The sequence below is a fragment of the Bos mutus genome, chromosome 22 (genome assembly GCF_027580195.1).
Source record: "Bos mutus isolate GX-2022 chromosome 22, NWIPB_WYAK_1.1, whole genome shotgun sequence".
Classification (NCBI taxonomy): Eukaryota; Metazoa; Chordata; class Mammalia; order Artiodactyla; family Bovidae; genus Bos; species Bos mutus.
Window position 1 is genome coordinate 64,857,394 of NC_091638.1, and position 27,893 is coordinate 64,885,286.

Sequence of the window (27,893 nt, forward strand, 5' to 3'; positions counted from 1 at the left end):
TCAAGGTGTCAGGCATCATCCTTTTCCCTCCTGAGCGCCTGGGCAGCGCCTAGGGGCTGTGACAAGGCGGGGTTGGAGGGTGGGGTGGGGGGGAGCTCTTGGCCGCTTTGATGGCTGTCTTCCAGTGCCCAGCCCGCTTGAGACATCGATAGACGTCCCTGAGAAAGAGGGAGCAGGAAGCGATCAGTCGCTGACAGTTCATTTGGAACTTGCTGTGAGCCGCACGCTGAACTAAGCCTTGTACCCCCGTTATCTATTTTATCCCTACTTGTGAACTAGATCCCGTCTTTGGGATAGGAGGCAGGGTCACTCCCGGGGCGGGGGCGGGAGCCAGTATAAGTGGGAATGGCACACTTGGCCTCCCCGGGGCTCCAGCCAGCCCTTTTAACTTTGGTGGCCCGTGGGTTGTGCTGGTACAGTTCCACTGCCGGCCCCTGTGGCCCGGCAGTCATGGTACACTGCGGTGACCTGATGGCCCTTCTCCCTGCCTGGCTCCTGATGTGTGATGGAAAGCCTGGTGCAGATGGCAGAGTTTCGTTTGTTTGTTTTGAAGCACTTGCCCAAACAGTCCAACTTACAGACTTACAGAGCTGGGGCTGCGGACTAAGTCACTGGGGAGATTTCAAAAAGCAGATTCCTGAGCTTTACTGAGATGAGGGGCGAGGCTCCTGAATTTGTATCTTTGGGATTTTCCTGTGTGTTTCCAGTGTTCTCCCCGGTTTGGGAATCCCTGATTTATCCTAGCTTCCTCATTGTAAAAGAGCTGAATTTGGCTTCAAGGAGTACAGCGCCTTGCCACAGCACAGGCTCGGGGAGGGGTGGAGCTGACATGGGCCTGTTTTAGGTTCAGGTTCTGTTGTTTTTCGGTGATACTAGGTCTGGGTCACGTGGAGGAGACGAGTTTTTCCAGGGAGAATCCTCTTTCTCCTGTTTATTTACTCAGACTTGCTGCTTCTCCGTCGCAGGTTTCACGGGGAAGGGTACCGGGAAGGCTATGAAGAAGGAAGCAGTTTGGGTATGATCGAAGGGAGACAGCACGGCACCCTCCATGGAGCTAAAATTGGATCTGAAGTGAGTGGGGACCTCCCCCCTGCCCCACCGTCACTTAGAAAGGAGTCCTGTTCTTTTACTGTTGACAGTTTACCTTGACGGTCAGTATGATGAAGCCACAATTTCAGGTCTCTTAAAGCGGCAGTAGGCTAGATAGAACGCTGATGGAGGCATATTCCTAGGACAGAGCCTGCAGAGCATGTGGCTGTGTGGCGATGACGTAGTCAGGTGGGCTGGAGGAAAAAACAGGTCCCTCGTCACCTCGGTGGATGTTGAGTGTCATGGTGCCGAGTCCTCCTGCAGAGTGAGCACCCCTGTGTCCTGTGAAAGCATGCTGTTGATATTTACCTAGGAATTCCATAAAATGCCCGATTTTCCTTTTCTCCTGCCTTTTGTCCTGGATGGGCCCTCACTTACAGGTGACCAGCCATGAACAGTGAAGTCTGAGGCCACTGGAACTGTATTAGGCGTCTGTGGCTTCAAAGTGAAATCATTCCACGCCCATGGCCTTAAGACAACCAGTGTTACTTATGTCACAGAGGTCCTGGTGGTCCGTGGTTCAGGAGCAGCTGAGCTGGGTGGTTCTGGCTCAGGGCCCCTTGGTGCTGGAGTTGAGTCAGCCACTCGAAGGCTTGCCTGGGGCCAGAGGAGGTACTTGTCAGATGGCTCGCCCCCTTGGGGTCTTCAGCACGTGGACTTCTCCTTAGGGCCGCCTGAGTGTCCTCCTGACCCTGTGTGGGTGGCCCAGGTGGGCAGGGCAGAGGTGACATTGCCCATTAATCGGGAGGCCACGTGCCACCTCTTTTGTGTCCTGCTCATCACGGCCACCCGACACAGTCGGGAGACCACGCAGGCGTGAGTACCAGTGCAGTGGGGAGGTGGGGCCCAGTGGGCTGCCTTGGAGGCCGGCTGTCCCGCTGATAACTCGACCTCGGACTTCCATTTCCTGCTCCAGGACAGCACGAGAAGGAGCACCCCCTCCCGCCCTCCCCCACTTTAGTTTTGAGAGCTTGGTAATTAGATCAAATACAGCGCTCGGTTATTCATTGTACTCTTAAATGTCTCATCAATTCACAGATCGGGTGCTACCAAGGCTTCGCGTTTGCTTGGAGAGGTCTCCTGCACAGTTGCGCCACTGAGAGAGACAGGTAAGGCCGAACCTCCTTTCTTCTTTGGTGTCTGGACCAGAGTTGCGGTTCTGTGGTGCACCCTGATCGCGGGTGCTTAGAGTCTCAGTCTTCTCATCTGTAAAACGGAGAAAATAATCGGGTTGAAGTAACCTCATGAAATTGTTACAAGGTTTACAGGAAATAGTACCTAGAAGGTGCTGGGCCTGTTGTGGGTGTTGGATGAACACCTACTGTTTTCTCAAGAGTCCTCTGATCCCCCCTGCCTTTTCCCTTGGAGGCCTTCAAGCACTCCCTGCCAGTCAAGGCAGGTTGAAAACAATTTTATCTTCTCGTTTCCCCTGAGCTTCTGATAAACAGAGCACGGTAGTCTGGGTGTGACCCAGGCTCAGAAGTGGTGGCTCCACCGGCACTGGGACTTGTGACGTAGCCGGAAGGTCTAACGAGGTGCCGGGTCCGTGTGTTTTGCCGGGTCGGGAAGCGCTAAGGCGCCGTCAGCCGTCCTCTGTAGCGTTTGCAGCCTTCTGAACCTGCTCTTACGGGTGCCGCTTCCCGAAGCCCCGGGACCCTGTCCCCACCCGTGGTCTTCACTCTTCAGCCGTCTGTGAAAGGCTGTGCTGCCGCTCAGGGGAGCCGACACAGGGCTTCGGCGGCTGCTCTGCGTCATTTGGATGCCTGGTGGCCTTGCCTGGCCAGGGAGGGGCTCCAGGAGTGTGAGTGACAGAGGCAGAAGCGGCATTCCCCCGTCCACGTGACTTGTCGTCTTATTTGGAATGTTTTGAATTTCTAGAGTTTGTGCCACTGCCGTATTCATGTGTCAGAGCAGGGATGCTCGAGACAGGGTCTGGGTGATTCTGGGGTCGCTGCTCTCTGACCTGTCCCATCACTGATCAAGTGGGAGCTGAACAGACTCATCCACCATGCAGGGACACCTCGAGGAGGTTTTCCTCTAAAGGCCCAGCGGGGCGGCGGTGTAGCTGGTGATCTGGTTGGGACGGTGGGTGGCAGCACGTGGCAGCACTGGGTGGCGGTCAGGGCTGAAGGTGCCTCTGCACTCCCGGCCCGCGAAGCTGGGGGTGGCGCGCCCGGTCATTCTCCAGCAGCCTCCCCTTGTCCCTCTGCTGGTGTCTGCAGCGCACGGAGGGTGTGAAGGTTCCTGTACCTGGGGGCTGCCAACTCACGCCCCAGGGCAGGGTTCGCCCCACCCCCCACCCCCGCCGTCCTAAAGCCGTGCCCCCAGGCTCCATCAGGGGGAGGGTCACGTGGGTTGTGTCAGGGCTGGTGGGAGCCCCGCTGCCCCCACCCCAGCAGCAGAGCCTGGTGGTCTCTGAACTGCAGCCTAAACCCCTTCATCTTAGAGGAGTGATTTTTGGATTTTCTAAGTCTCTACAGTTTAAAAGAAAAATGGTAGAAGGCACACAGAGGACCTCCCGCTGCCTTATGTTCCAAGTGAGGATGTTAGAGGAGAAGCGGCCTCACTCAATGACGCCGGGGGCTTCTCACCCGGAGAAGGCGTGTGGGAACCCGTCTCAGCCTGCAGGATGGGGTGTCCAGCGGGTGACCATGGCTTTCTGACCCTCCCCGAGCTGCCCTGCCCTCCCGCAGGATGGTGGAGCCCCGTTTTCCTTACTGGAGCCGTGAGCGGGCCACACCCCCCGGCGTGCACCGGCCTTGACCGTGCGCCGGGCTGAGTGTGTCTGGAGCAGCTGGGGTGACCGGCCGTTGGGCGGGGCTGCTTGCGGCCTTGAGAGTGGGCGGTGGTCCCCGCGTCCGGCACGCACAGCCGTTCCCCGTGTGGCATCTGCCTTCCATCTGCTGGAAACCCAGCGCCTGGTTGCTTTCCTTCACTCTCTGTGACGCTTCGCGGTTTTGTGTTTTCCCCGAGAGGCAGCTGTTGTAATTCTTGTAAACTGGTTTAAGAACAGCAAACGTGAGCGGGTCCTGGTCGCTTTGAATGGCTGTAGCTTCATCCTAGGGACAAGTCCTTCGAAATTCCCTGGGAACAGATACCTAGTATGCTCCTGACGCCCGGTGATCGGAGATGGGCAGGGTCACTTGTCCATGACCCAGAAGGGCGCCTGCCCTCCCCAATGGGAGCCCTGGCCTCCAGGGTCTGGTGGAGACTGACGGTTACTCAGCGCTGTTCTGTGGCATGTCCTGGGCTTTCTCTGGATTACTGATCCTCCTGAGCCTGGGAGGTGGCCATCAGGGCCCCATTTTACAGATGAGGATGCCGAGTCCCAGAACCGTGAAGTCCCTGAGTGCCTGGGGGCAGTCCTGCTCCAGCCTGAGCCCCTTGTCTTCCTGGGGAAGTGGCTGAACTCAGGCAGCAGACACTGTGGACGGAGCAGGCTTGGTGTTTACCTGCTGTTAAACTCCCTGAGGCCCTGAGTGTGAAGGTTCTGGATCCGAGAAACCCCCCAGATGGGAGCAGGCGTGGCCATGCCCAGCGCTCTTTCCTTCTGGTTGTGTCTGCTCCCGGCTCAGGCCTGGGACTGGTGGTCTGGGTGCTTGTCGAGTCTCCTCGGCCGCTGGTCCAGGCCGCAGCCGGCCTGGCGAGGTCGGTTCTCGCTTGATGTCGGGCGCAGGGGTGGGTGGGTGCCCATCGCCAGGTGGGGGAAGGTTGTTCAGTGATGACTACGTTAGCCGCCAGCTCCTGAACCCCGGAGTGCTCAGCACCACTGCTTTAAGGAGCGCGCCCGGCACCTTGCTGCATGGGCCGAGCCTGCCGTGCTGGGGACTGAAGGTCTTTCTTTCTGTGTTTTACAGCAAAAAGATGAAGGTCTTAGAGGCATTGATTGGGATGATTCAGAAGTTCCCTTATGATGACCCTACTTACGATAAACTTCACGAAGACTTAGACAGAATTAGAGGGAAGTTTAAGCAGGTTTGTGTCCCGCATGTTTCTCTTTGATCAGGATGCCTGTCTTAGGCGTAGCTGGGTGCCCTGGGGGCTGCCTTTGCTAACGGTTTTAGGGCCACCAGAGCCGTGTCTTTGGTCCATAAAGCAAGTCCTTGTGTACCTCGATGTGAGGAAACCGGGGCCCTCCGGGGAGCAGATGCGAGGACCTCATGGAGGGTGGTGGCCTAGAGAGGGGTCTGCGCTCATTTAAAAAGCCACCTTTTTCCTCTTGTGTTTCCAGCTTTGTTCATTACTGAACGTTCAGCCCGACTTTAAAATCAGCACAGAAGGTTCTGGACTTTCATTCTGAGGACAGATGAACAAAGACGGGACATCAAGGAGCAGAGGTTCACGTGTTAAGTGTTGAAAAACGTGATTAAAAGCAAGACAGTGGGGAGGATCCATCGTTTTGCAGGGTCGGGTCCAGTTTGGCCGGTGAAAGGGCCCCCTTCCCCGAGGTCCCCCCGTGTGGCCTGCGTCCTCCCCCGCCGGGGGCCGCTCCGCACAAGCCCGTCCTGGGTCGGGTCCTGTCTGCCCCACACTCTGGGTGCAGCCCTGGCAGAGCCCTCGAGGGCTGCCCGTCTCTGCTCCGGGGTCCGGCCGCGGGCACGTGGGTGCCTGCCCCCTGGCAGGCCTGGGTGGATCCAGACCTGGCTCCGGACGGAAGCAACACCCGTTACTCCTCGGGCTTTGCTCAGTGCTCAGAGGGCTGTTTTTTCAGAGATGAGGGGACAGGGTTGGCACGGCAGGAGTGACGGGTACTGTGGCGTATACTGGCCCTAGAGATGCGCCAGCGCTTTGTGACCTGCCCCTGGTGTCTTATTTATTCCCTTCGGGAGCCCACGAGGCAGGCGTTACTCGTGGTTTATAGAGGAACCCGAGGCCTGAGAGACCGCCCGGTCCAAGGGCTGCGGGCGGCAGAGCTGGGACTCCGGCCCTGGCGCTCGCCCTGTCTCCTGGTGCCCTGGGACGCACGCTCGCACCCACAGGCCCGGGGTCCCCGCCCATGAACAGCGCTGTGCTCATCGCCTCCTGTGCCGTGGACGTGGGCATCTGTCTGAGAGGAGGAGAGGCCGGCCCTGTGCCCGAGGAGCCGGAACGTGCTCTTCCGCGTCCCCGGGTGCGGGGCGGTACTCGTCGTTAAAAATGGTCCCAGGGGAGATCTGAAGGCCGTCGCTCTGCATGCAGGCACCTTGGGGTCACTGTGAGTCTAGTCCAGCTTTTAAAATCCTCCCAGAGCATCTGGGTGTGCTCTGCTCCCCTGGCAGCTGCTGAGGGTCCCTGCGGGGCCTGAATGTTGGGGTCCTGGGTGCCGAGGAGGGCAGGTCGGTGTCTTGAGGCTGATGGACGCGCTGTGGCTCCGTCCCGTGCATCTCGCTGTGTGTTTCTGGCCTGAAGCCCCTTCTCAGCTCTGGGCGGGCGGGCCTCGGCTGCGCCGTCGTCACAGAGACCACCAGCTCATCTCCGTCCAGCGGGGTGGAGGGCTCTCGTCATCGTTTTCCTGGGCGGAATTTTGTGTTTCCTAAGCTAGCTGTTTGGATAATGTATTATTTTTATAATTGGAGAAAAAAAATAAACAGCATATTTTAAAGCCAAAGGCTGTCTGGGACCTTTCTGATGCGACTTCTGGTGAATTCGTTCCTTCCTCCATGGTATTTGGGGTTCAGAAACCAGGGTCGCACCGGCGGCCCCCTCTTGCGTTTGTGTCCGGCTTCAACTAACACACGTGGAGGCGGCTTCTGTGGGAGGGCGGTCCTGCTGCCCCCTGCCCCTGTTCCCAGCTCCTCGTGCGTCCCCCTGCCCCCCTTCCCCCCTTCCCTCTTGCCCCGTCTCGGCCTCTCCTGTGCCCGGTGTCAGCCAGCCCCCCAGCAGCCCCTTCCTCTCCCCCATCCCGTGGGGCTCAGCTGCCTTGTTGGTGGTCTTCAGGGCCTCTGGACCCTGGGCTTGCCCTGTGCCCACCCAGCTCCTTCTTGGAGGGTGAGACCCTATGGCCGGGAAACCTTGCTTACCGGAGAGATGTCCTGGATTGTAGTACAGAGTCCCCGCTCCGTTGCTCACACCCTGACCCCACGATGCTGCCTCCAGCCACGGGGTCTGGAGAGCTTGCTCTTCTGGCTGATGGAATGGTGGAGGATGCTGCAGGGCTTCGGGGGAAGGAGGAGACGGGATCTCTTTTGGAAGTTGTCCCTTGGGGCTGTGATACCGGAATTTTGACAGGCAGCTACTGATGGAGCCACCCCTGCGCCTGGCAGGGCCAAGCCAGGGGAACCCCCTGATGTCGTCCCCTAGCAGCTGTGCCAACCAGCCCCTGAGGCGCCCACTGGCCGACTTCGAGTTACAGGAGCCTGGTGCATGCCCTGGTTCTGGGCTTCCCAGGTGGCGCTAATGGTATAAAGAACCTGCCTGGCAATACAGGAGACGCAAGAGACATGGGTTTGATCCCTGGGTCGGGAAGGCTCCCCTGGAGAAGGAAATGGCGCCCTGCTCCTGTCTTTCTTGCAGGGGTTTCCATGCCTTGCTCACCTCCCACATCCTGTCCCATCTCTTCCTGTCCACCTAACCCTTGGATTTCACCAAGGATTCACCCCCTCTCTGGGGGGCTCAGGTTTCCCAAGGCCTGCTCACTCTTCCCCCATCGGAAACCCCCCAGCATATTCTTGCCACGTTATCAGTCAGCCCGGACTGCCACAGCAGATTCCCCACACCGAGGGCCTTAAACAGCAGGTGTTTGCTGTCTCCCAGTCGAGGCTGGAATCCGAGACCCAGGTGTGGGCAGGGCTGGTCCGTCCTGAGGCCTCTCTCCTGGGCGTGATAGATGGCCATCTCCTCCCCATGTGCTCACATGGGCATCCTGTGTTCTTAAGGACCGCAGTCCTGTTGGATCGGGGTCTGCCTTGATGACGGCTTTACATTCTGAGGTCCTGGGGATCCATTCTTCACTATGAATTTTGGTAGGGACATCATTCAGCCCATAAGAGCCACCCCGTCTGGCTGCCTGGACAGACTTGACTTGGGAGAGAAGAACGCCATTCCACTTAAAAGTTGAAGTAACTCCATTTTGTTTTTCTTGAATATTATAATTGGGAATAAGCGGACTAATCCACCTTCCAGCCAAACTTACCCTTCAGGACTACGCTCTCAGGCACCGTGATGGTTGAAGGGCTTTACACCTACCCGGGGCTGGATGGCAGCCACCACACTGAGTTATTTCACCTTCAGCCTGTTGTATTTCTCCACCAGCGGTGAGGAGAGAATGGAGTGATCTGGGGGACGGATAAGAAGTCTTAACTTGCCAAGTGGCTGTCCGGGGCCGCCTTGACCTTCCTCAGGTCCCTGAAGCGTCCACAAAGCCTGCGAGGTGGGGCCATTGTTCCCCACCCCCGTCCGACCCCCCACCCCCGCTGCAGATGGAGGCATGGGGCACCCAGTTGAGCTGAGTGATGAACCCGACGGCTGCAGTAAGTGGCCGACCTCAGGCCTCACTAAGCACAGCGGGGGTCGAGCGGTTTGCATGAATTATCCTTAGCCAGGACAGAGCCTCATTTTTCTGATAACTCACAGCCTGTCTGTGTGACCAGTCTTGCATCTAGCTGATTGGAGTGGAGGCGGACGGATTTATGGGTCGGGACCCGTGCTGGCTGCGGTAGTAGAGGCGGGAGCAGAACGGACCAGCACCTGCCCCCAACCCTGTGAGCAGGGCTCACTGAAGTATGGGTGGGGAGTCTGGAAATGTGCGTGGGGGGTGTGTTCAGCTCTGCCTGGGGAATAAGGGAGTGGGAAGGAGGGCAGGAAGGCTTCCTGGAGGAGGTGACCTTGGCACGACTCACTGGGCACTTTCGTTTGTGTTCAGCGTGCCGGAGAATGTCTGTTCTACCCTGCCTGAGAACACTGTGTAGTCTGGAGAGATCAAAAGCTGCAAGTTAACAGGCAAGGTGGTCCCAACCCCACAGATATTTCAGTCCTTAGGGAGTGAAGTGAGGAACTGGTCTGCAGCCCAGGAGACGAGTCCCCAAGTGAGTCTGATCAGGCAGAGAAAAGTGAGTGCTCTGTTCAGTTCCCCCAGGACATGAGCGTCATGCAGATGCCGGGCCAGGACCCGAGGGCAGCAGGGTCCTGTCCGCGCCATCAGTACTATGGGGCTCAGTACGGACGTCACGGTTCCAAGGACAGTCGCTTCTTGCCCACAGCCCTGATGGTGACTACACTCCTCACCTGACACCCAGGCCCTGGCTGGTCTGTCCCTGGGGGCCCCGTGGAGCCAGCGCTTCAGCCCCAGCTCCTGGGTGCCCCGTGATCACATCGGCTGGGCTGTGGGTCGCCGAGGTCGTAGTGAAACCTGAATGTGGTCCTGTCTCTGCTGACTGAAGAGTGGGACGGAGCGGGGAACCCCTCGCTCAGGTGAACAGCCACGAAACTGAAGACTCCGTGGCAGGTGTCGCCACCCTTTCAGCCAGGATTTACTGAACTTCCATTTTTCCCGGTGGACGTGCACCCCTGAGATCACGGGGTGCTCCACGAATGTGCTCTCTAGCTCTGAGAGCTCAAACACACCTGTTGGATTGAGCCGTGTCCCCTAAAAGACACGAGAACATTCCAGCCTCTGGCACCTGGGAATGGACCTTCTTTGGAAATAGGTCGAAAACATGCAGACCGTGGGGCCGTTAAGCTCTGAAAATGCCGGGAAGGCCACATCAGACGAACTCCAACAGTAAGGAGCAGTCCTGGGCTCCTGGAACAAGGGGGCTGGCTCGATCCAGCAGCTTTCCTGGAGGCCTGGTCCCCTCTCCTGCTCTCCTGCCCGACCAAGCTTGCTCTCAGGCTCCATTCAGTGGCCGAAGCTCCCCAGGTACCCCTCGCGAGGCGGCGGAAGGGCTGTGCCAACCCCCGGAGTCCTAAGGATCAGGGTGGAGGACTCTCTTGGCCAGAAGCTCCAGAAAAATCTCTCCCCAAGTCTCGCTGGCTGTTAAATTTCACATCTACCCTTGAACCTGCCACTCTTCCCAGGGGGCAGATGTGCTGCTGGCTCTGAGCGCCTCAGCACCTGTCCTGGAGCCAGGGAGGGGGTCAGTCCCCCCAAAGCCACGGAGCTGAGAATGGTGCTTCCCACCGAGCGAAATCTGGGGGCTGGCAACACCAGGAGAGAGGCATGAAGACCAGGAACTGCCAGGGGAGGGAACCGCCCTTGGGGACCAGTGGGGCCTCCTTGCTCAGCTGGACACTGCACGGGGTGACGGCGATGGCCCTGGCGGGACGGGGGCCCTTACTCAGTGACGCCCGTGCAGCTGGTGTGTGCTCAGGGCCTCATGGACCTCGAGTCATCTGTCCTCGCATCACCCCTGGAGGCGGGCACTGGACAGAGCCCATCTCGCTTCCTGCTGGGCGTGTCACAGACGTTAGCACGCGCTCCTGGAGCCTCCATTCTCATAGACAGGGCTGTTGCCAGTTTTCTTTTTTTAACTTTGGCTTCGCTGGACCTTCATCGCCTTGTATGGGCTTCTATTAATAGCTGTGCGTCGAGGGCTCAGCAGTTGCAGCACGTGGGTTTAGTTGCTCCAAGGCATGTGGGATTTTAGTTCCCTGATCAGGGATCGAACCCATGCGTCCTGCATTGGAAGGAAGATTCTTAACCACTGGACCCCCAGGGAAGTCCCACGACGATCCCTATCTTCTGGGTAAGAAAGTCCAGGCCCAGAAGGATAAGCCACGCAGCCTGAAAGTTGCAGAGCTGAGATCCACCTCCTGGATCTTTTCCTCTGAATGTGCTCATGGGGGAGAGGTGTGTCTTTCAGACAACCACTGACCACATCAGATGCCGCTGCTAGCGCGCCTGGCCTCCATTCTCCTGACCGGCTGACCAGGATGCTGCGCTGACCACAGGGACCGCTGACTAGACGCCTTGGGTGGACCTGACCCCAACCCCTGGGCCTCCGGGCACATCAGGGCCCCGAGTGGAAGCGCTAAGCGTAGGGTGGTTGTTGTTCAGTCGCTCAGTCACGTCCGACTCTTTGTGACCCCATGGATGCAGCATGCCAGGCTTCCCTATTCTTCACCACCTCCCAGAGTTTGCCCAAACTCATGCCCATTGAGTCGGTGATGCCATCCAACCATCTCATCCTCTGTCGTCCCCTTCTCCTCCTGCCTTCAGTCTTCCCCAGCATCAGGGTCTTTTCCAATGAGTCGGCTCTTCTCATCAGGTGGCCAAAGTATTGGAGCTTCAGCCTCACTCAGCACCAGTCCTTCCCGTGAATATTCAGGGTTGACTTCCTCTAGCACTGGCACAGGGTGAAGACGCTCAAATGAAGACTGCGTGCATTTTCTTCAAGTGCGTTTTTGAAGCCCTTGTGCCCTTCTCAGCAGGCAGCCAGGCTGACTGATGGGGCGGGGGGTGCAGCGCAGGCCCCAGAGACACAAACCCGGCCACTGGCCTGGCTCCGTCACTTCCCCGCCATGTGGTCCTAGCTCAGTGACTTCACCTCCCTGGGCCTGTTTCCACACCTGCCGCAGAGGTCGGCTCAGTCCCGCCCTCACCCAGACGGAGGCTGGCTGTGCCCGGGGCTCCATGCAGCAGGTTCAAGGAGCTGCATGGAGAACAGAGCCTGTGAAGTCCCAAGTGCCCACTGCCTGGCCTGGCCCTTTGTGGAAAGCCTGCCAACCCTTGACCTGGAAGATGGGGTAACTGTCCCTCCCAGAGTGAACGTGGGCTCCGCGGGACCCATCCCCGGCATGCCCCCTGCCTGTCAGAACCCCTGGAGGCTGATTCAAGATTTAGGGAGAAGTGACGTGTTTGGCCCATAGCACGATATCTGGTCTTCAGGGCGTGACTGGTGAACTTGAGCTACTGACCTCCCTCGATGGGACCGGGAGGACCACTGCCTTGTGAGCTCCAGGCTGTGGGCTCACCTTCCAGCTAAACGGGTCTTGCTCTGGAGGACCGCCCTGGAGAGGCCATCTCGGCTGCCATTAGCTGCAGCTCATAAGGACGAGCTGAGCTGCCCCGGCTGGTGGCAGCCCTTCGGTGAGGGCTCCCGCGTCCCCCCGTGCACCCTGGGCTGGCAGTGACAATGCCCCCGGATGTGGGCCTCCAGCCCCGTCGCTGAGCTGCCCGCCCACCGGCCGAGGCTATTGTCTCCTGGGCCCCGGTGTGGCTCAGGGCAGGGGCCGGCGGGCAGGGGGACTGTGGGAACGGATTAGAGGCCAGGGGCCGGCTTGCGTCCCCCCTGCACCAACTCCTGATCAAAGGCATTCCTGGGATGACAAAGCCCTGTGCACTCGGAGGCGGCCCAGCATGCGGGACACACCCCCCACACAGGCGCCCCCCCCCCGGAGCTGGGGCTGGGTTCATGGTGGGACAGCCGACCCCTGCCACCTGCAGGGCCCAGAGATACAGCTGCCTGCTTCCAGGGGGACAGGGTCGGGGTAGGCGGGAGGTGGGAGCCTGGCCCGCGGCCGTGGTCACCCAGGGCCTGACTGTGACCTCCTCTGCAAACATGCCTGCCCAGGGACCACCCCCCACCCTGGCCTTAGCACACAGGCTGTGTCCTGGGGCTTACTGGGCCTCCTCAGCAGGATCAGGAGCTGGCCAGCTCCAGGGGAGCCCCCAGCCCCGGATTCCTCACAACACGAGGGGCCTGCCCACCACACCCGGGTCCCGAAGGGCCTCTGCAGCTCCACGCGGCCCCACTGTGTGCAGGCCAGGGGCGCACCCCACCAGCCAGACGGCTGTCCTCCAGGGCTCACAGTCCGGAGCAGGGAAGCACCGTGTGCGATGGTTCCCGGACCACCCAGAGCCGCCCGTCTGGGTGGGGTGGAGAATGCAGGCAGAGGGTCTTAGGTCGCCTGGGGGAGGGCGGGGGGAGGGGACTCCAGACACAAAACTCAAGGGGTCTAGTCCTCCGGCGTGTCCTGCAGTCCTGAGGGCGGGAACTTCGGGTATAGAGGGGGGTGACGCTGGGGGAGATGGGGGCGAGGCCCCAGAGACGGGCCCAGGCCCCAGGACCTCGGACGGAGCTGGAAGGAGCTAGAAGCCCCAGGGAGGTCTGGCAGAGGGTGGAGGGGCTGCCAGAGGCAGAGAGACCGGCTGGGAGGCAGGGAGGCCCCAGGTGAGTGGCCATGGGTCCAACTGAGACCAGGCTTCCGGAAGGGGACGGTGGACTGACATGGGACAGCTTTGTCTCTGAAGCCCCGCAAAGGCCCAGGTTTGTTTTCATGACAGGCAAGGGGCAGCCAGACCGCCAGGGGACGGGGCCTTCCCTGCCATCCCAGGAGGGGACCCCAAGGGGACCGTGGCAGTTGGAGAGCTCTGGGCATGCAGCACAACTGAGGGGAGCCCACCCCGCTCCTCCCTGGGGCTTCGGTGCTGGAAAGATGGGCCCCGGAGGACCCTCAGCCCAGACCCTCTGTGTGCTGGGGGTCATGCATCTCGTCCACACGGGGTCCCCCGCTTTGGCTCCCCGCCTCCCATGCTCCACACACAAGGGCCACCTCCCCGTCACGCCCTGTTCCTTCCACTGTCCGACCTGTCAACCCACGAACACATCTTCCACCTGAAACCCTAGACTCCGTAAAACAGCCTGCAGCCCCGGCTGCCCCAGCATCCACCTCCCCCCACCCCCTGCCCCCACAGCTTCCTCTGTCGATTCTCACTGGAACTTAACACAATCACTGTGTGATGAACACAGGTGTGTTCAGTCATGTCCGACTCTCTGACCCCATGGACTGCAGCCCGTCAGGCTCCTCTGTCCATGGGATTCTCCAAGAAGACTGGAGTGGGTCACCATTTCCTTCTCCAGGGGATCTTCCCGACCCAGGGATTGAACCTGTGCCTCCTGTGTCTCCCACACTGCAGGCGGGTTCTTTACCCACAGAGCCAACAGGGAAGCCCCCACTGCCCCCTGAAACTGCCTCTCAAGATACCCCGAGGCCCTGGTGGCATCAGAGCCTCACTTGGGCCCCTCTAGGCCTGCAGTCCGCGGGGACAGACCGTCAACGTCTCTGGGCCCTGGCACGTCCTGGGCTGAGCCACTGCAGAGATGCAGACTGGGCCCTGGCCTTCAGGTGCCCCCCCAGCCCCGCAGCTCCATCCCTCCGCCCTGCCATATGGGACCCCCTTTTGGAGCGCCCAGCAGGCTCCCGGGGCAGGGACCTTGCCTTCTTCCCCACATCCAGCTGGCAGTGCTGGTGCGAGGAGGCTGCAATTCAAGCCCCTCCACCCCACCCTCTCCCAGAAGCTACAGGTTCCACGGACTCATGGGTCCCCCACCCCTCTCCCTACAGTCTGGTACACAGCAGGCGTTTCCTAAGGGCTGCAGTGAGCTGACCTGGTGCATAGTGGCGGACTGGCCACGTGACCCAGGCCTGCTCCTGGCTCCTGAGCTCCTAGCTCAGTGAACACTTGTGGGGGGCAGGGGGAGGGCACCTCGGGGACCCCCAGGTTTTGAGAAGAGGCCGCGGCCCCTGCAGGGCTGGGACCAAGGTTCACATACTACTTCCTCCTGGAGCTGGGAATGTGGGCAGTTCACAGGCTTCTGAAGCCCAGAGGATGCCTCGCAGGTGTCCAGCAGGCCTCCCAGGCTGCCAGGTCCAGGTAGAGGCCACTGGACTGCAGACTGGACACTCACGTCACTCCCCCGGGCTCAGGGCCCCTTGGGGCCACAATTCACCTAGAGCAAACAGCATTTTGCGCCAGAAGAGTAAGGAATGCCAACTTTACTTGACTATCTGCAAATAACCGGGGAGGGCAAACCGGTCAGACGTGGGCTGATCCACGGGGGGACAGTACGGTCGCATGACTGGGCCCCGAGCCGCTGTCTGAAGTGGTCAGGGCCACCTGCAAGCATGTCCCCCATCTCTGGGGGCCCCACGTGGCCCACCCCACCGCAGACCTCTGGGCTGGATTTCCCCCTGCTGCTCGCCAGGGGACCGCTGATACGTCGAGGTGTTCTTGGTTGTCACGACTGGACGTCCTGCCACCTAGCGGGTGGAGGCCAGGGAGGCGGGCAGACACCCTGCGACACCCCATGGCGCCCGGGGCGGCCCGACCCGGCCCCGGCGTCCTCAGTGGACCACCTGTCACCCCGCCCCAGCAGACAGACAAGCAGGCGCTGCACTGGGGTTTTACCAATTTTATTTCTAGACTTTTCACGTTTGTCTTGTTTCCTGCTGGAAACGTGCCGGTTACATGTCTGTGCTGGGAAACACCGCGGTGTGCGACCATAAACACACACAGACCCCCCCGAGCGCCCGCCCGCTCGCCGCCCCGGGACAGACTGCCCCCAGACCCGCCCCCGCCTTTGGCCTCTGAGCACACACGTTCCCCCACCCTTGGCCATGGACAGATCGTCCCGCTCGGACCCCGTTTGGTTCAGACAGAGGTGCCGCAGCCAGGAGGGTTGAGGTAAGCGCAAGCGGGGGTCTGGCTGCAGGGTGGGTGAGGTGGGGCTGCACCCGCCAGGGGCCTGGGGGTCGCGGCTGCCCCGTCTGGGGCTGCGGTGGACGGCGCAAGTCCTTTTGGTTCGGCAGCGTGCTTGGCGGCTCTTGGGCATACAGCCCCGTTAGCTGGCTTATCGTTGAGATCTGAAGTCTCTTTAAATGAGCTTTTTTTTTTTTTTTTTTTTGCTATAATGACCAGAACCACAAACAGAACACTAATATAACACATACAACACACCCCAAACCGAGACATGGTCCGGGAGTGATTGCAATCATGCCAAATGACCAAGTCCTACAGCACAGCACCACGGTGGCACATGGAGACACACTTGTTACAACAACATCAACAACAATAATGCAGTTTTCATAGCTAAACGCAAAGAACGACACAGCTGTAAAAACCTACTGGATGGTCAATCTCAGGTCAGGTGGAGAGTCCAGCACGACAGGCGCAGGGCAGAGGAAACGGACATGGCCTGTCTCCAGAGACGCCCAGGGGTCCTCGTGAACGTGGCCGGGGGTCGGGGATCCCCACCGGGCCCCTTTTTTTGGGTTCTCGTCCACGTGTCTGTCTGCCGAAGCAGGAGGCCGTGGGTCAGACGGCCTGACCGCCTGGTCTGCAAATGGCTAAGTGAAGCTTGAGGTATTGTGAAACAGGAACCTTTTTGGAATAGAGCAGTAATCACATTAAGTCAAAATTGATCACATAAAAAAAAAAAAACCTACAAAAAAAAGGCATCCGTAATACATTTTTTTTTTCTATGAGAAAATTCAAACTAGAACATGGCTAGTATATGACATTGTAAAACAAACCAAAAAAAATCTGATCCTCCAATAGCAGCAAAACAATGTGAAAGATAAAGAGAAGCAACGTGGATGTTTCCAGACTGTTCTGGGAAGTCATCGGTAGCAGCGAACAAAGAAAACGGAACCGCAGCCTGTCCCTCGCGTGGTCCCCGCCCGCCTCCCCTCCGCACACTTCCACTCTCACCTCCTTGCTCCCTTCACACTCTCCCTACAGGATAATTACAAAAAGGTACACAGCCAAGATGTGCAAATTACCTATCGGTTGCTAAGTTTCTTTTATGAAAGGAGGGGTCAGAGATCGTATTAGAACTGAACTTGTCTCCAAGCATCCTAGTTGTCCTCGAAACTGATGCCTCTCCAACTGGATCACTCTGGGAAACACCAAACAGGCCAGATCAGCTGAATTCACGTCTTTGTGTTTTTCTCTCGGGATTTCCCCCCCTCTCCTATAAAAGGATCTAACTTTAATAAACTGTCCTACACTTGCGACATCTAAGGCAGAAAAGTGTGTGTGTGTGTGTGTGTGTGTGTGTGTGTGTGTGTAAATCAAGGGGAGATTGCATTACTTTATAAATCATACTGGCCTTACAAACACCCTCTGCAATAAATATTCTTTTTTAGCCTTAACTATAAATTATATATTTTAGTGTTTAAAAACCTTCCGTTGCAAAACATCTAAAGTTAACTCTGAAACTGCTGGTTCTCTAGGCAAACCTTTAAGGCCTCTACTTTCAAACACCAGTTGGCACTGAAGGATTCCTAAACTTCAGCTTCTCTACAGAAAAGGAAAGGAACACACCATCCTGGCAACGTGAAGAATGAATGCACACTTTCTTCTCCTCGACCAGAACCTAGTCCTCCAAAGTATCACCACCCCCTTCCGCTAACACCACAGTGACAAGCACCTGCCTTGCGTCCTGTCTGCACCCTAGTACTGGAATATCCCCAAACCATTCCATTTGGAAACTGTTCCCCGCCCTCCACACACCACAGAAGCAGAGATGTCACCTAGAGACTGAAAGTGCTTTGAAATGGAATGGTTTTGGAATATAGAGAAGGAAAAAAAAAAAAAACCCAACAAAACAGAACAGAACAGCTGTAGATTTCACCTGGATATAAGCAGGCTGCAGGTCTGTTGAGTGAAAAAAAAACCCAGCATCTCATAAACAGGTTAACTACAAAAATATGAAGATTATAAAAATAGAATATATTAGGTCACTATTGCGGTTTCTCTTTCCTGTAGTGGACGAGGAGTTGGTGGCGGCCTTCCGTCACCGTGATGCAGGCGGGCGCCTGACAGACCCCCTGGTGGTCAGTCCACAGGGAGAAAGAGGATTAGCCTTTCCAAGATGCCAAACTCTAATGCTACCCTAGCCGAGAGGTTACATTACATCAGCCATTGACAAGGTGAAGGTTACACGCCTACCTACAAAATAAAATAAACAAATGACTTATAAAGTGACTACATGCATAAGCAAGATACAGGATGCCTAGAACTGCTTTAAAGCCGTGTCCTTAAGAAAAGCACACGAGTATGCTCCCCTATCTAAAATCCTCTTCTACTTTAAAAATGGGATGTGGACTTTTTTCTATTATTTTTTTTTTAAGAAACATTTTTATGCTTTTTTTTGTTTGTTTTAAACACATAAAGAATCAAATCTAATCCTCTCCCGCAGACTCGCTCCTTGTGTTAATGTCTATTCTTACAACACGGAGACACAAACACATGAATATCAAAACTAGTTGATTACGGGGCTTAAAATCCTCTATTTTTGTAGCACAACCCTCTTCCCTCTCTCCAGCTTAGGGTTATGTAAATACTATTTTTTTTTCCTCTCTTTTTTTTTAAAGACAGCTTTTCGGGTACTTTTTTCTTTTGCTTAAGTCAGAGACGGAAGGGAAAAAGAGCAAAGGAAAACACCAGGACAGTGAGGAGGGGGCCGCTGTCCCCCCGAGGGGGCCAGGCCGGGGCGGCCCCTCCCTTGCCACGGTGCCCTCAGATGTTCACGTCACGCACGTCGGTGGGCGTGCAGGCCAGGTCCACCTCCTCCTCCTCCTCTTCCTCCTCCGCGGCTTTGGGGTCCAAGTTCTGCTGCTGGGCCTGGCGCAGGCTGGACTCCAGGAGGGCTTCGATCTGCTCCTGGCAGGCGCGGAGGCAGTCCTGGGCGAGGGGGGTGGGCACGGGGCTCTCAGAAGAGGCTCCACTAACCTCAAATGCTGCTTCCCTCAGACTCCAGGATCCACAGTGCCGACCCTGTCTGGCTACCAGCTGCTCCCCTGCCCTGGCCCAAGGAGCCCGCAGATCACCCAAGCGGTGGCAAGCCCACTCAGGACCCAGGGGCTCCGGTGGACACAGCTGACCCTGTCCACCTGTCCGGAGCCCCCAGCAGAGCCCAGCCCCCAGGTTCCCACTGGCCCCACTGCGGCCCCCTCAGCACATTCAGCAGCATCATCTGAGCCCGGACAGGAGGCCCTCTGAGCCCCCACTTCTTGGACTTAACCTCTGTCGTGTCAGCCCTGGTGGTGAACCCAGCCTCCTGTGATGAACGGCCGTCAGAAGCGTTAGGCCACGCCTGACAGAGGATGAACGCCAGGCGGCCCCGGGGGACCTGGGTCCTTTACCGCCGTCCTCTCCTGCTCGGCCTGCATCCCGGAAGATGCTCCGGCTGGGCACGGCTCCCGCCTGCCACAGACCTCCTCCCGCAGCGACCACCCCACGAGTTCAAGGGGGAGGAGGAACCATGGAGGCTGTGGGCCTCTGCTGGTCCCACCCGGGGGCAAATCTCCCAGCAGCTCAAAGGCGCCGCTGGTAGTCGGGTGGCCATGGCTCCTGGGCTAAACAGAGGCCACACAGGCCTTCTCTTCTGGAACCAGGAGAAGGCTTCAGGGCAGTCCGGAGCCCAGACCCATGCCTTTCCCACTGGAGGAGCAAGGTTTGGCATGAGAAGGCACCCCCAGCATCCACCTAGATGGGGCTGGCTACGGTGAACATCACCCCAGAAAAGTGAAGCTGGACCAGGAGGGCTTGAGTGAACCCCTGGGGATCTCCCACGGGTACAGGGATTACGGGCTGGGGAGGCTTCCCGAGACGCCTTTTCAATATTCATCACGGCGAAGGAAGAAGGCATGTATGTGCACATGGCCCCATTTTACAGAAGCGGAAACTGAGGCCCGGAAGGTGTGGCGGGGGACCCAAGACTGCCGACACCCTCCTCAGGCTCCCATTCAAACACCCACCACTGCCTCCGGAAAGCCCCACCACCACCATAGCAGGAAGGCCCCCTCTCCCCTCCCGGGGACAGCTCACTTGCCCCTGTAACTCGGGGGGCTGTGTGGTGGAGCTACAGCAGAGGGGTACAGGAAGGGCCCCCTCTCTGCGGAGCCCCGCACCCCACAGCCCCCTCAGCCTCATCCCATGGAAGGCAGACGGGGCCACGCCTCCACCACCGAGAACTTTCTGTCTGAACTCAGTGCTGTTTGTCACCTGGTCACCAGACTAACGATTCCCCACCACCCCATCCTTCAGCCGGGAAGCCTTTGTCTCAGGTCTAATGAAAACAATCTCTATTCAAATGAGGGGTTACGCAGCCATTTCCTACAACTGTCTGGGGACAGCACCATCGTTGGCGTTTTTGGCTGAGGCTGACCCCTGGCAGTGAGGCTGAGATGCCCGCTCCTTCCACGGGACTCCCTCTCCGAGATGCCCACACCTCCAGACAGGAAAGCTTCCTCCTCTGGGGGTCACGCAGGCTGCGGCCAAGCGCCGTTGGCAGAGGATAGGCGGGCGTCCACCCCACACCCCGCCTTCCTCTGCCTCCCGCCTGCTCGAGGGGGGACCACCAGCAGCCCGAGCCAGACCTGGACGGGGGTCAAGGCGGTCACTGTCTCCCCCACGGGACCCTGGCAGGGCCGGTGTGACTCCCCCGCCACCAAACCTTGCTGGTCTAATCTGGTAAATGCCCCCGACCCTTGTAATTGTCACTGTAATTGTTTAGGCAAAGAATGGGGCATAAGACAATGGCATCTTTAAGGAGAAAGAGACAATGGACTCTGGCTTTCACAGAAGCAGCCTCTCAAAAGGGGCCATAAGAACAAGTCGTCTGGAGCGGGCTCGCCGTGGACGGAGACCTCACAGGAGCCCTTGTAAAGCTTCCATTTATCGGGCATCCACATTGTCGCCCGGACAAAGCTCGACGGGTCCCCACCCCACACGGCATTAGGGCACGGACCGTTGCCCCCGCCTGCCTTGTGGCCCCTCTTCCTGGATGGCTCCCCCACCCCGGGAGGGGTTTAGGCTCCAGGGGCCCCCGGGGACCACCCTCCTACCCACTGACAAGTTCCTGGAGTCTTTTCTCCCCAAAGGAGCCCCACCCCCCGGGAAAGGGCGTGGAGTGCCCCCAGGCACTCTGCCAAGGCTGCAGCCTGGCCCGTGCTGCCGGATGCAGACAGCCGCCGGTCCATCCATCCTCCACATGGCCCCTGCTTCCCAGGCCCTTGATATCTTCTAGTGCCCAGAGCCGGGCAGGCCCCCTGCCCACACGGGAGCGGGAGACTCACCGGGTCACATCTGATCACCTTGGAGAGGAACCGCGTCAGGCGGTGATAGGAGAGGAAGCCGTTGGCGCTTCCCAGATGCAGGCCTTGAGCCGCGGCCGCCACGCTCCCGGCGGCCACCATGGAGGGCGGGTTGGAAATGAACTTCACGTCTGTGGCAGGGGGAGACAGAGAGGCAAGGGGGTTGAGTGAGGGCGCCCCGGGACCCTGTGTTCAGGGCCCCCCACCCCTGGCCTGTCCTGCAAATTTCAAAGGGATGGTCAGGAAGTCGGCGAGGCTCCCCACGCCCCAGCCTTGGTCATCACCCTGGGCGGCAGAGAGAGCAAGTCAGCTCAGGCTCCCCGAACACGACCCGTGACGCTCATTTACAGACGCCAGGAAAGCAGACCAGGAAAACCGCTGGCGGAGGCCTCTTGGCATGTAAGCCTATGAACGGATCGCTTATTCACACAGTACATAGAAGAGTCGTAAGAAGGTGGGGAGCGCCCACAAGGAAGGCGGTGTCCCTCTACAACGCGAACCCCAAGCACCGGGGCAGCCATCCTCCACGTGGGAGCGTGCCCAGATGTTCACTCCATTTACCTGCCCCCAGGGACTTGGGAGGGGTGCAGCGTGACTTCATCACTGCATCTGCGTGTCCTCAGCAGCTCTCCCCACGCTGCTGGGCAAGTGTCCACCCAGGCGGCGGGGCGGTGGGGGGAGGCTGGCTCCCTGGGTGGCACCCAGCCAAGGTCACCCGTCAGCCACTCCCTGCTGTACGCACACCTGGCTTCCCTTCAGGGGGAACAGTGTCATGGAAGGTGGAAAAGCCACAAGGGATACTGAAGTGACCCAGGGCCTGCAGGCTACCTCTGTCGTTTTCAACGAGGAATGACTGGTGGGAGGCCGCTAATCTCAGCATCTGAATGGGGGGGGGGGGGTCCTCTCGGCCTGGAGTTGGGCTCTAGGAGGTCAGTCCCCACCGCCTCACCCTGCACCACTGAGCTGCGTGGGAGGGGACAGGGCACAAAGGCAGTGCGGCCCCCGGGGGACGGGGGAGCACGCCCCTGCCCCACGGCCTGGCTTGAGATTTCATTGTAAGAGCGAACAGCCAGGGCCTCCTTTCAGGGAGTGGGAGCCCGCAGAAGGGCTGGGAGGGGAGAAAGACAGCCAGCCCTGAAGGGGAGACAAAGTTGGGGCTGCACGCTCTAACCACTTAAAAAAGAAATGCCCCCGTGAGGTGTGCCCCCCACTTCCCTCTAAACAGGAGCAGGTCCACCCAGCCTGGGAGCATTTCATCAGGGCCCATCAGAATCCCAGACATCGCTGTGGCCAGAGCGTGGCTTCTGACTGGCTGCACCTTGAGAGCCCCGTCCAGCAGGGAGGGAGGACATGCTTGGACGGCATGCACAAGCGTAAGCGTGCGTCCGTGTGCGCCGTTCCTATTTGCTGCCCACTCCACGGGGTCGCCAACAGTCAGACACGACTGAGCGGCCAAGAGTCCAGTGGGCCAACGCCAGTGGGCATTGGAGCTGACCCCCCTCGGGCCTGTTCTCTCAGCCTGGTACTGTGCCAGCCTCAAAGAGGCGCTCCTCACAAGAAACGCTCTACTGCGTACACCCACAGGCCAGGTGGCACTCCTGGTAAAGAATCTGCCTGCCGGAACAGGTGATACAAGAGACCCAGGCTCGATCCCCGGGCTGGGAAGATTCCCCTGGAGGAGGAAGCGGCCACCCTCTGCAGTATTCTTGCCTGGAGAAGCCCACGGACAGAGGAGCCCGGTGGGCTATGGTCCATGGGGTCGCAAAGAGTCGGACACAACTGAGCAAAACTTGAGCACAGAGCGTGCACACGTGGACACACACATTAGAAGCAGAGCAAAACCCTACCCGGCGTGTGGGTGATGTGCCCCACCACCCCCGGGCACCTAATCAAGAACCTAGGTCTGCCAGGCACATGGACCAGGAGGAGCAGACAACCACCCCCCTCTCCAGCACCTTCTAAAGGGACCCCTGCCATGTGGAGGACACAGCATCTCCTGGGACACGTACTCATGCCTCCACTTCACAAAACCTGTTTGAGGCTGTAACATGCCCTTCTCATCCAAGAAACTACCTCCCACCCCCACTTGTGACTAAAGCACACAGCTGTGCCGCTTAAGTTCAACAGCTCAGGACCCGGTTGAGGGGTGCTGCTCCCTAGGCCCCCCCAAATGCTGCTGCAGATGAAATGCTGAGTCACCCCGGGCCATCCCCCCTCTTTCACCCCAGGTGTGAGAAGGTATCTGTGTAACTCCGGGCCAGGGGCACTGGCTGGGCCAGTTCTCAAGACAGCCGCCAGAGCGCAGGCATGGCCTCTGTGCCCAGCTTCTGTGCTGTCTGCACCCCACCCAGGCCACACACCCCACTTCCCAGGGGTCCCTGGAGTTGGCGGGGGGGCCTCCGGGCTGTCCCAGCCATCCTCCGGGGAGCGCGTGCAGGAACCGTTCCTTGCATTATCTGCGGGAAACTTGGTCGTTTCTCTGAACCACTTTCAGCTCCATAAAAGGCTGCCTGCAAATCTCTGGAGGCTTCTCTTCTCGGAGGCATCTCAGCCAGAGAATGCCTCCCTGCCCGCTTGCTGGGCTGGCCCCTGGAGGCCGGGGAGACACATGTGAGAGCCCCACCACCACCACACTGTCCCTGCCCAAGGGCGGGTGCTGTGGGGCAGGAGAGCCAGGGGAGGGGGCACCCTCACCCCTCAGATCCATCCAAGCTGAGATGTTTTTGGCCTCTTGTCTGCCCCCACCCCACGGCTCACTTGGCAGGACTTCTGAGGGGTCCTTCTTAGAGGGGTTCACGCCTTGAGCAGGCAGAAGAAGCAGGTAGCACAATCTCTCCACCTCCCCTAACCTGGAAACCTCAGCTACTAGAGCCTCTGGACATGGAGAGGGTGACATAAGATGGTGGGTGGGGGACCCCACCCCAACCCCTCTTTGGTGGAACGTGGTCCTCAGGTCGCCAAGAGGGAGCCCCCAACAGATCTGACTGCTGAGGCCTGGTGAGGGGGAGAGACGGCCCAGAGAAGAGCTGGGCAGGACGGGGCTTGGGTCCCTGGTCAGGGTCCCCAGGGGTCCTGGGCCCAGAGCATGGGATCCAAGGGAGGAAGGGGTCAAAGGGCTCAGGGGGCAGGGCTGGGAGAAGCAGGAGGTGGCATCTGTGTCTCCCTGGGTTCTGAGTGACTGGCCGCCTGGGGGCTGGGGAGAGGGCCCTGCCAGGGAGGGTCCCCCAGGGATGGTCCAGAATGGTGCCAGGGGAGTTGCAGGGGGTGGGTGGGTGGGGCTCCTGCTGCCAACCGCAGCGGCCTGAGCCCAGGCGCTCTGAAGCTGCTCCCAGGAAGAGCAGGGAGCAGAGCCGGCGCCCCTGGCAGGGCCTCAGGCAGACAAGCGCCTCTGCTGGCCACCCCCGCGTGAGGGCCGCGGCCGGCGGCCCAGAGCACGTGGTCCAGGCACTGCCGGCCGGCGCTCCCCACCCTTGGAGGCGCCCCTGGCAGGTGGCCCAGCCTGGGAGAGGCTAGGAGGGGGACCCCGCAGCTCAGGCTCCTTGAGGACATGGGAAGAACGGGTGGGGAGGGGGACAGTGGGGGCTGGACGGCCAAGGTAGACCCCTTTCAGCACAGAGTGACCCCTGCCTGCAGTGGGGAGCAGAAGCTACAGCAGCTGGACACAGGCAGGCGGGCCACCCGCCCCCGCAGCCCCCAGGCATTGGGTGGTAACAGACCAGCCTCTGCTGCCCCCGCCCAGGAGGCAACGCCCCCCTCCCTGGAGCCCTTAAAAGCAGCCCAGCCCTCTCTGCTCCCCAGAACAGGGGACAGAGGAGCGCTTCCAAGAACGGGAGGGGCCCGGGGACCATCTCCACCGACGGGGTAACCGAGGCGGGGGCCAAGCAGCTCCTCCCGGGCACCAGCGGCGGGGCCAGCACCCTACCTGTGGCACAGAGGGCAACGAAGGTCTGCGCGTGTTTGCGGATGATCTGCTTGTTCTCCTCGGCCACCGGCATCTTGGAGAGGAAGTGCTCGATGAAGTCGTGCGGGGTCATGGCCGCCAGGTTCCACTTGAGTTTGTTCACCAGGACCAGCTCCATGTGCTGCGGACCCGGGGGAAACGCGTGTCGAGAGGCGCAGGCGAGGACCCCAGTGGAGCAGGGGACGGGGAGAGGGGATGGGGGTCGCTGGAGGGTCCGGGAAGTGAGGGGGACAGCGCGCGACCCCACATTCCGAGCAGGGACGGTGCTGCTCGCCAAGGGTCCTGCCCTAAACTCAGCCTACCCTGGGCCCGCGGAGACCAGGGGTCCGCCCACACCTGGAACGCGGGGCCGGGTCAACCGCGCGGGCGCCGCCCCGCCGCCGCCGCTGGAGGGCGCGCGCCCCCCACTTTTCGCAATGCTGGGGGCGCAGAGGCGGTGGGAGTCGGAGAGAAAGCCAGGGGGGAGGCGGCGCGGCTGCGGGGCGGCGCGGGGCCCCGCCCGTGCGGCCGCCTTCCTTGGGGGCCGAGGGTCTCTCGGCGGCCCGCCCGGGACCCCCGCGCCTCCCCCACCCCGGGGTCCCGCGGCTAACGGGGCGTTCGGGGACCGTGGCGGGGGTCCCAGGGTTACCAGCAGCTCGTCGGGCCGGATGGAGTTGTCAGTGTAAATGCACAGCTTCTCGGCCGTCAGGGGGATGGTCTCCTTCATCTTCGAGGCCACGAACATGCAGGTGGCCCCCAGCAGCTGCAGGCGGCTCTTTTTCACGGGCTCCAGCGACAGGAAGCGGTCCAGGTAGTTCATGGCCAGCGGGAAGACCTCTTCCTCGCACTTCTGCTCCTCGCAGACCTGCCGGGGGGCACCGGGGGCCGTGACCGCCGCCGCCGCCGCCGGGAGCGCCCGGCCCCCTCTGCGGAGACCTCGCGCCCCCCGACCCGGCTCGCGCCAGGGCGACTGGACTGCGGGGTCCCCGAGCGCGCGGAGGGTCGGGGCTGGGGGCGGCAGAAGCCGCCGCTGCCGCGCCCCCCTTCCCCGGGACTCCCCAATACCCACCCACCCCGAAACTGAAAGGGAAAGTCCCAGCTAAGCTGGCACAGTGGGGGCGGGAGCGGGCACGGCTGGGCGGCGTGTGCCGTGCGCGGGCTGTGGGCCCCGGGGACCCCGGCCCGCGTGGGTGCTTCGGGAGCTGCCAGACCTGGGGTCGGCAAAAAATGGGGCGCAGGGCAGCGGGGAGGGCCGCGGGGCTGGGCGCCGCGCTCGCAGCGCCTGCGAGACACAAAGGTGGCGTCCCAGGCCGCCGCGCCGCATTTCCCCAGACGTCATCTTTTCAAAAAATATTTAAAAATATAAAAAAATTAAGTGGGTACATAAAAATCCCCTGAAAATGACCCTCAGACTGTCCTTTACCCATGCCGGGAGTCGGGAGCTCGTTGCGGGCTCAGGGGAGAGCCCCAGGAATTCAAATTCGGGGGCCCCCCTTCCCCCTGGGCGCGGGCGCCGTTTCCCTCTCGCAAGGGCACCACGCCGCACTTTCAAAAATTATTTTAAAATACTTGCGGTGCCCCGGGGAGCCCTCTGAAAGCCTGCAAACGTGCCCCTGGCCCCCAGCTCGCTCCAGACAGGTCCCCCAAGCTGAGATCCTGGCAGATGAGGGTCCATTCCTAGCGTCTTGGGGGCCACGCGACCTTGCAGCCCGGCGTGCTCTCCGGCCCAAGCTGGCCTTGCGGGACGCCCCGGGACCCATTGCTTGAACAAAGGGGCCCCCTTTCCCGAGAGGGGTCCCCCCACAACTACCCGAGCTCTGTCCCCGCGCCCCTCCCGCTGGTTCCTGGCGGCGGCACGGCCCCTCGCGGCGGCCCCAAGCGCCTGGCCGGCCGCTCCCCGCCCCCACCCTGCCCCCAATTATTAATAAACACTTTTGCTTTGCAATAAAAGAACAAAGATGGCGCATAATACTGGCACGAGCTGCCCTTGCATACGTGTCCATGGATATTAATTTAAAAATCAAATCTATGCCCCCTCCCCCTGGAGCTGGCGGCTCAGCAGCCGCGCGGCGGCAAGAGGAGGCGCAGCGGGGCTGCGCGGCGGAGGTCCCGGCGGGGGCCACAAAGGACGCCCAGCCTACGGGCCCGCACCCCGAAGCCACCTGGGGGGCCCGGGCAGTGGCTTCCCCCAGGGCACCCCTCTTCGACAGCCGCCCCCCCCCCACGAAAAGAATTATCTAACGACCCCACCCCACCCCCTCCCTGTTCAAAAAAATACCCTGAATATCTATATATTTTGGAACTACGATTCCTAGCAACACTCTGGCAAACTTCAAAGTTCGGGTGGGAGAGAAGGGAAGGAGATGAGTGGCAAAGAAAAGTGGGCTTGCGCAACAAGTCGCAGGAAAGTGCTAAGACAGCCGCCCGGAGCCCCGCACCTCCAGCATCCAGGTGGCCACGATCTTCCGCATGGACGGCAGGATCTCCTTCTGCACACACTTGAAGTAGGACACCGAGGGCGCGCAGGTCTCCTCCGCCTTGAGCATGGCCCGCAGCACTCGGTCATTGAGGAGGTTGGCATCGGGGTACGCCCGGCGGATGGTCTCCATCTCGCAGCACAGGAGCTGGTGTGCCATGGTTGGGGGCTCGGCTAGGTGGCCGGGGGGTGGCGGTGGGTCCGGGGCTGGGTCGGCGCTCGGCTCGGGCTCCTGCTGCCCTGCGCTCCCTCGAGCTCGTCTGCCCCTCGCCGGAGCGCGCGGACGCTGCTGCTCGCTGCTACTGCGCCGACAGCCCTCTGGAGGCTCTAGGACTTTGCAACTTCCAACAAAACTCCCCTGTAGTCCGTGTGACGTTACTGTTGTTAAGCAGAGATCAAAGCCGGGCAGAGAATGGGAGCGGGAAGGAGGGGGGCCGGGCGCAGGGGGAGGGGGCGCGGGCGCCGAGCGCCGGGGAGCGGCGAGGGGCAGAGCCCAAAAGCCATCCCGGAGGCGCCGCGCCTGCACCGCGCGGTGTTGCCCCCGAAGCCGGGTTTTCATAGAAATGCAAACCGTCCTAAGGCAGCCTT

At 60.2% G+C, this 27,893-nt stretch overlaps 2 protein-coding genes across 3 annotated transcripts in view; one reads left to right on the forward strand and one right to left on the reverse strand.

Moving 5' to 3' along the window:
• LTO1 (LTO1 maturation factor of ABCE1) overlaps positions 1 to 27,893 on the forward strand; it is a 67,414-nt gene that overhangs the window by 534 nt on the left and 38,987 nt on the right. Inside the window, exons 2-5 of one of the 2 annotated variants that reach the window (XM_005908902.3) lie at positions 966 to 1,071; positions 2,128 to 2,198; positions 4,947 to 5,064; positions 5,321 to 6,676. In XM_005908902.3, coding sequence (XP_005908964.1) covers positions 966 to 1,071; positions 2,128 to 2,198; positions 4,947 to 5,064; positions 5,321 to 5,389 — 364 coding nt within the window. In that variant the 3' untranslated portion in view covers positions 5,390 to 6,676. Of the gene's footprint in view, positions 1 to 965; positions 1,072 to 2,127; positions 2,199 to 4,946; positions 5,065 to 5,320; positions 6,677 to 27,893 lie in introns of those variants that run through there. The other variant, XM_070360198.1, reaches the window with a different exon arrangement.
• Positions 15,186 to 27,617, reverse strand: CCND1 (cyclin D1). Its single transcript, XM_070360197.1, has 5 exons — positions 27,268 to 27,617; positions 25,479 to 25,694; positions 24,812 to 24,971; positions 20,872 to 21,020; positions 15,186 to 18,475 (listed from the first exon to the last, which is right to left on the reverse strand). The coding sequence occupies exons 1-5, from the start codon at positions 27,463 to 27,465 to the stop codon at positions 18,311 to 18,313; spliced, it is 888 nt and encodes a 295-aa protein (XP_070216298.1). The 5' UTR covers positions 27,466 to 27,617; the 3' UTR covers positions 15,186 to 18,310.

Bases quoted from the DNA above. Each gene is read 5' to 3' on its own strand.
- CCND1 (XM_070360197.1), bottom strand. From the start codon at position 27,465: ATGGCACACCAGCTCCTGTGCTGCGAGATGGAGACCATCCGCCGGGCG. The intron at 21,021-24,811 runs GTAGGGTGCTGG...CCCCTGCCACAG, and splicing joins CGTTGCCCTCTGTGCCACAG to ACGTGAAGTTCATTTCCAAC. The intron at 18,476-20,871 runs GTGAGTCTCCCG...CCCCTCGCCCAG, and splicing joins AGGTGATCAGATGTGACCCG to GACTGCCTCCGCGCCTGCCA.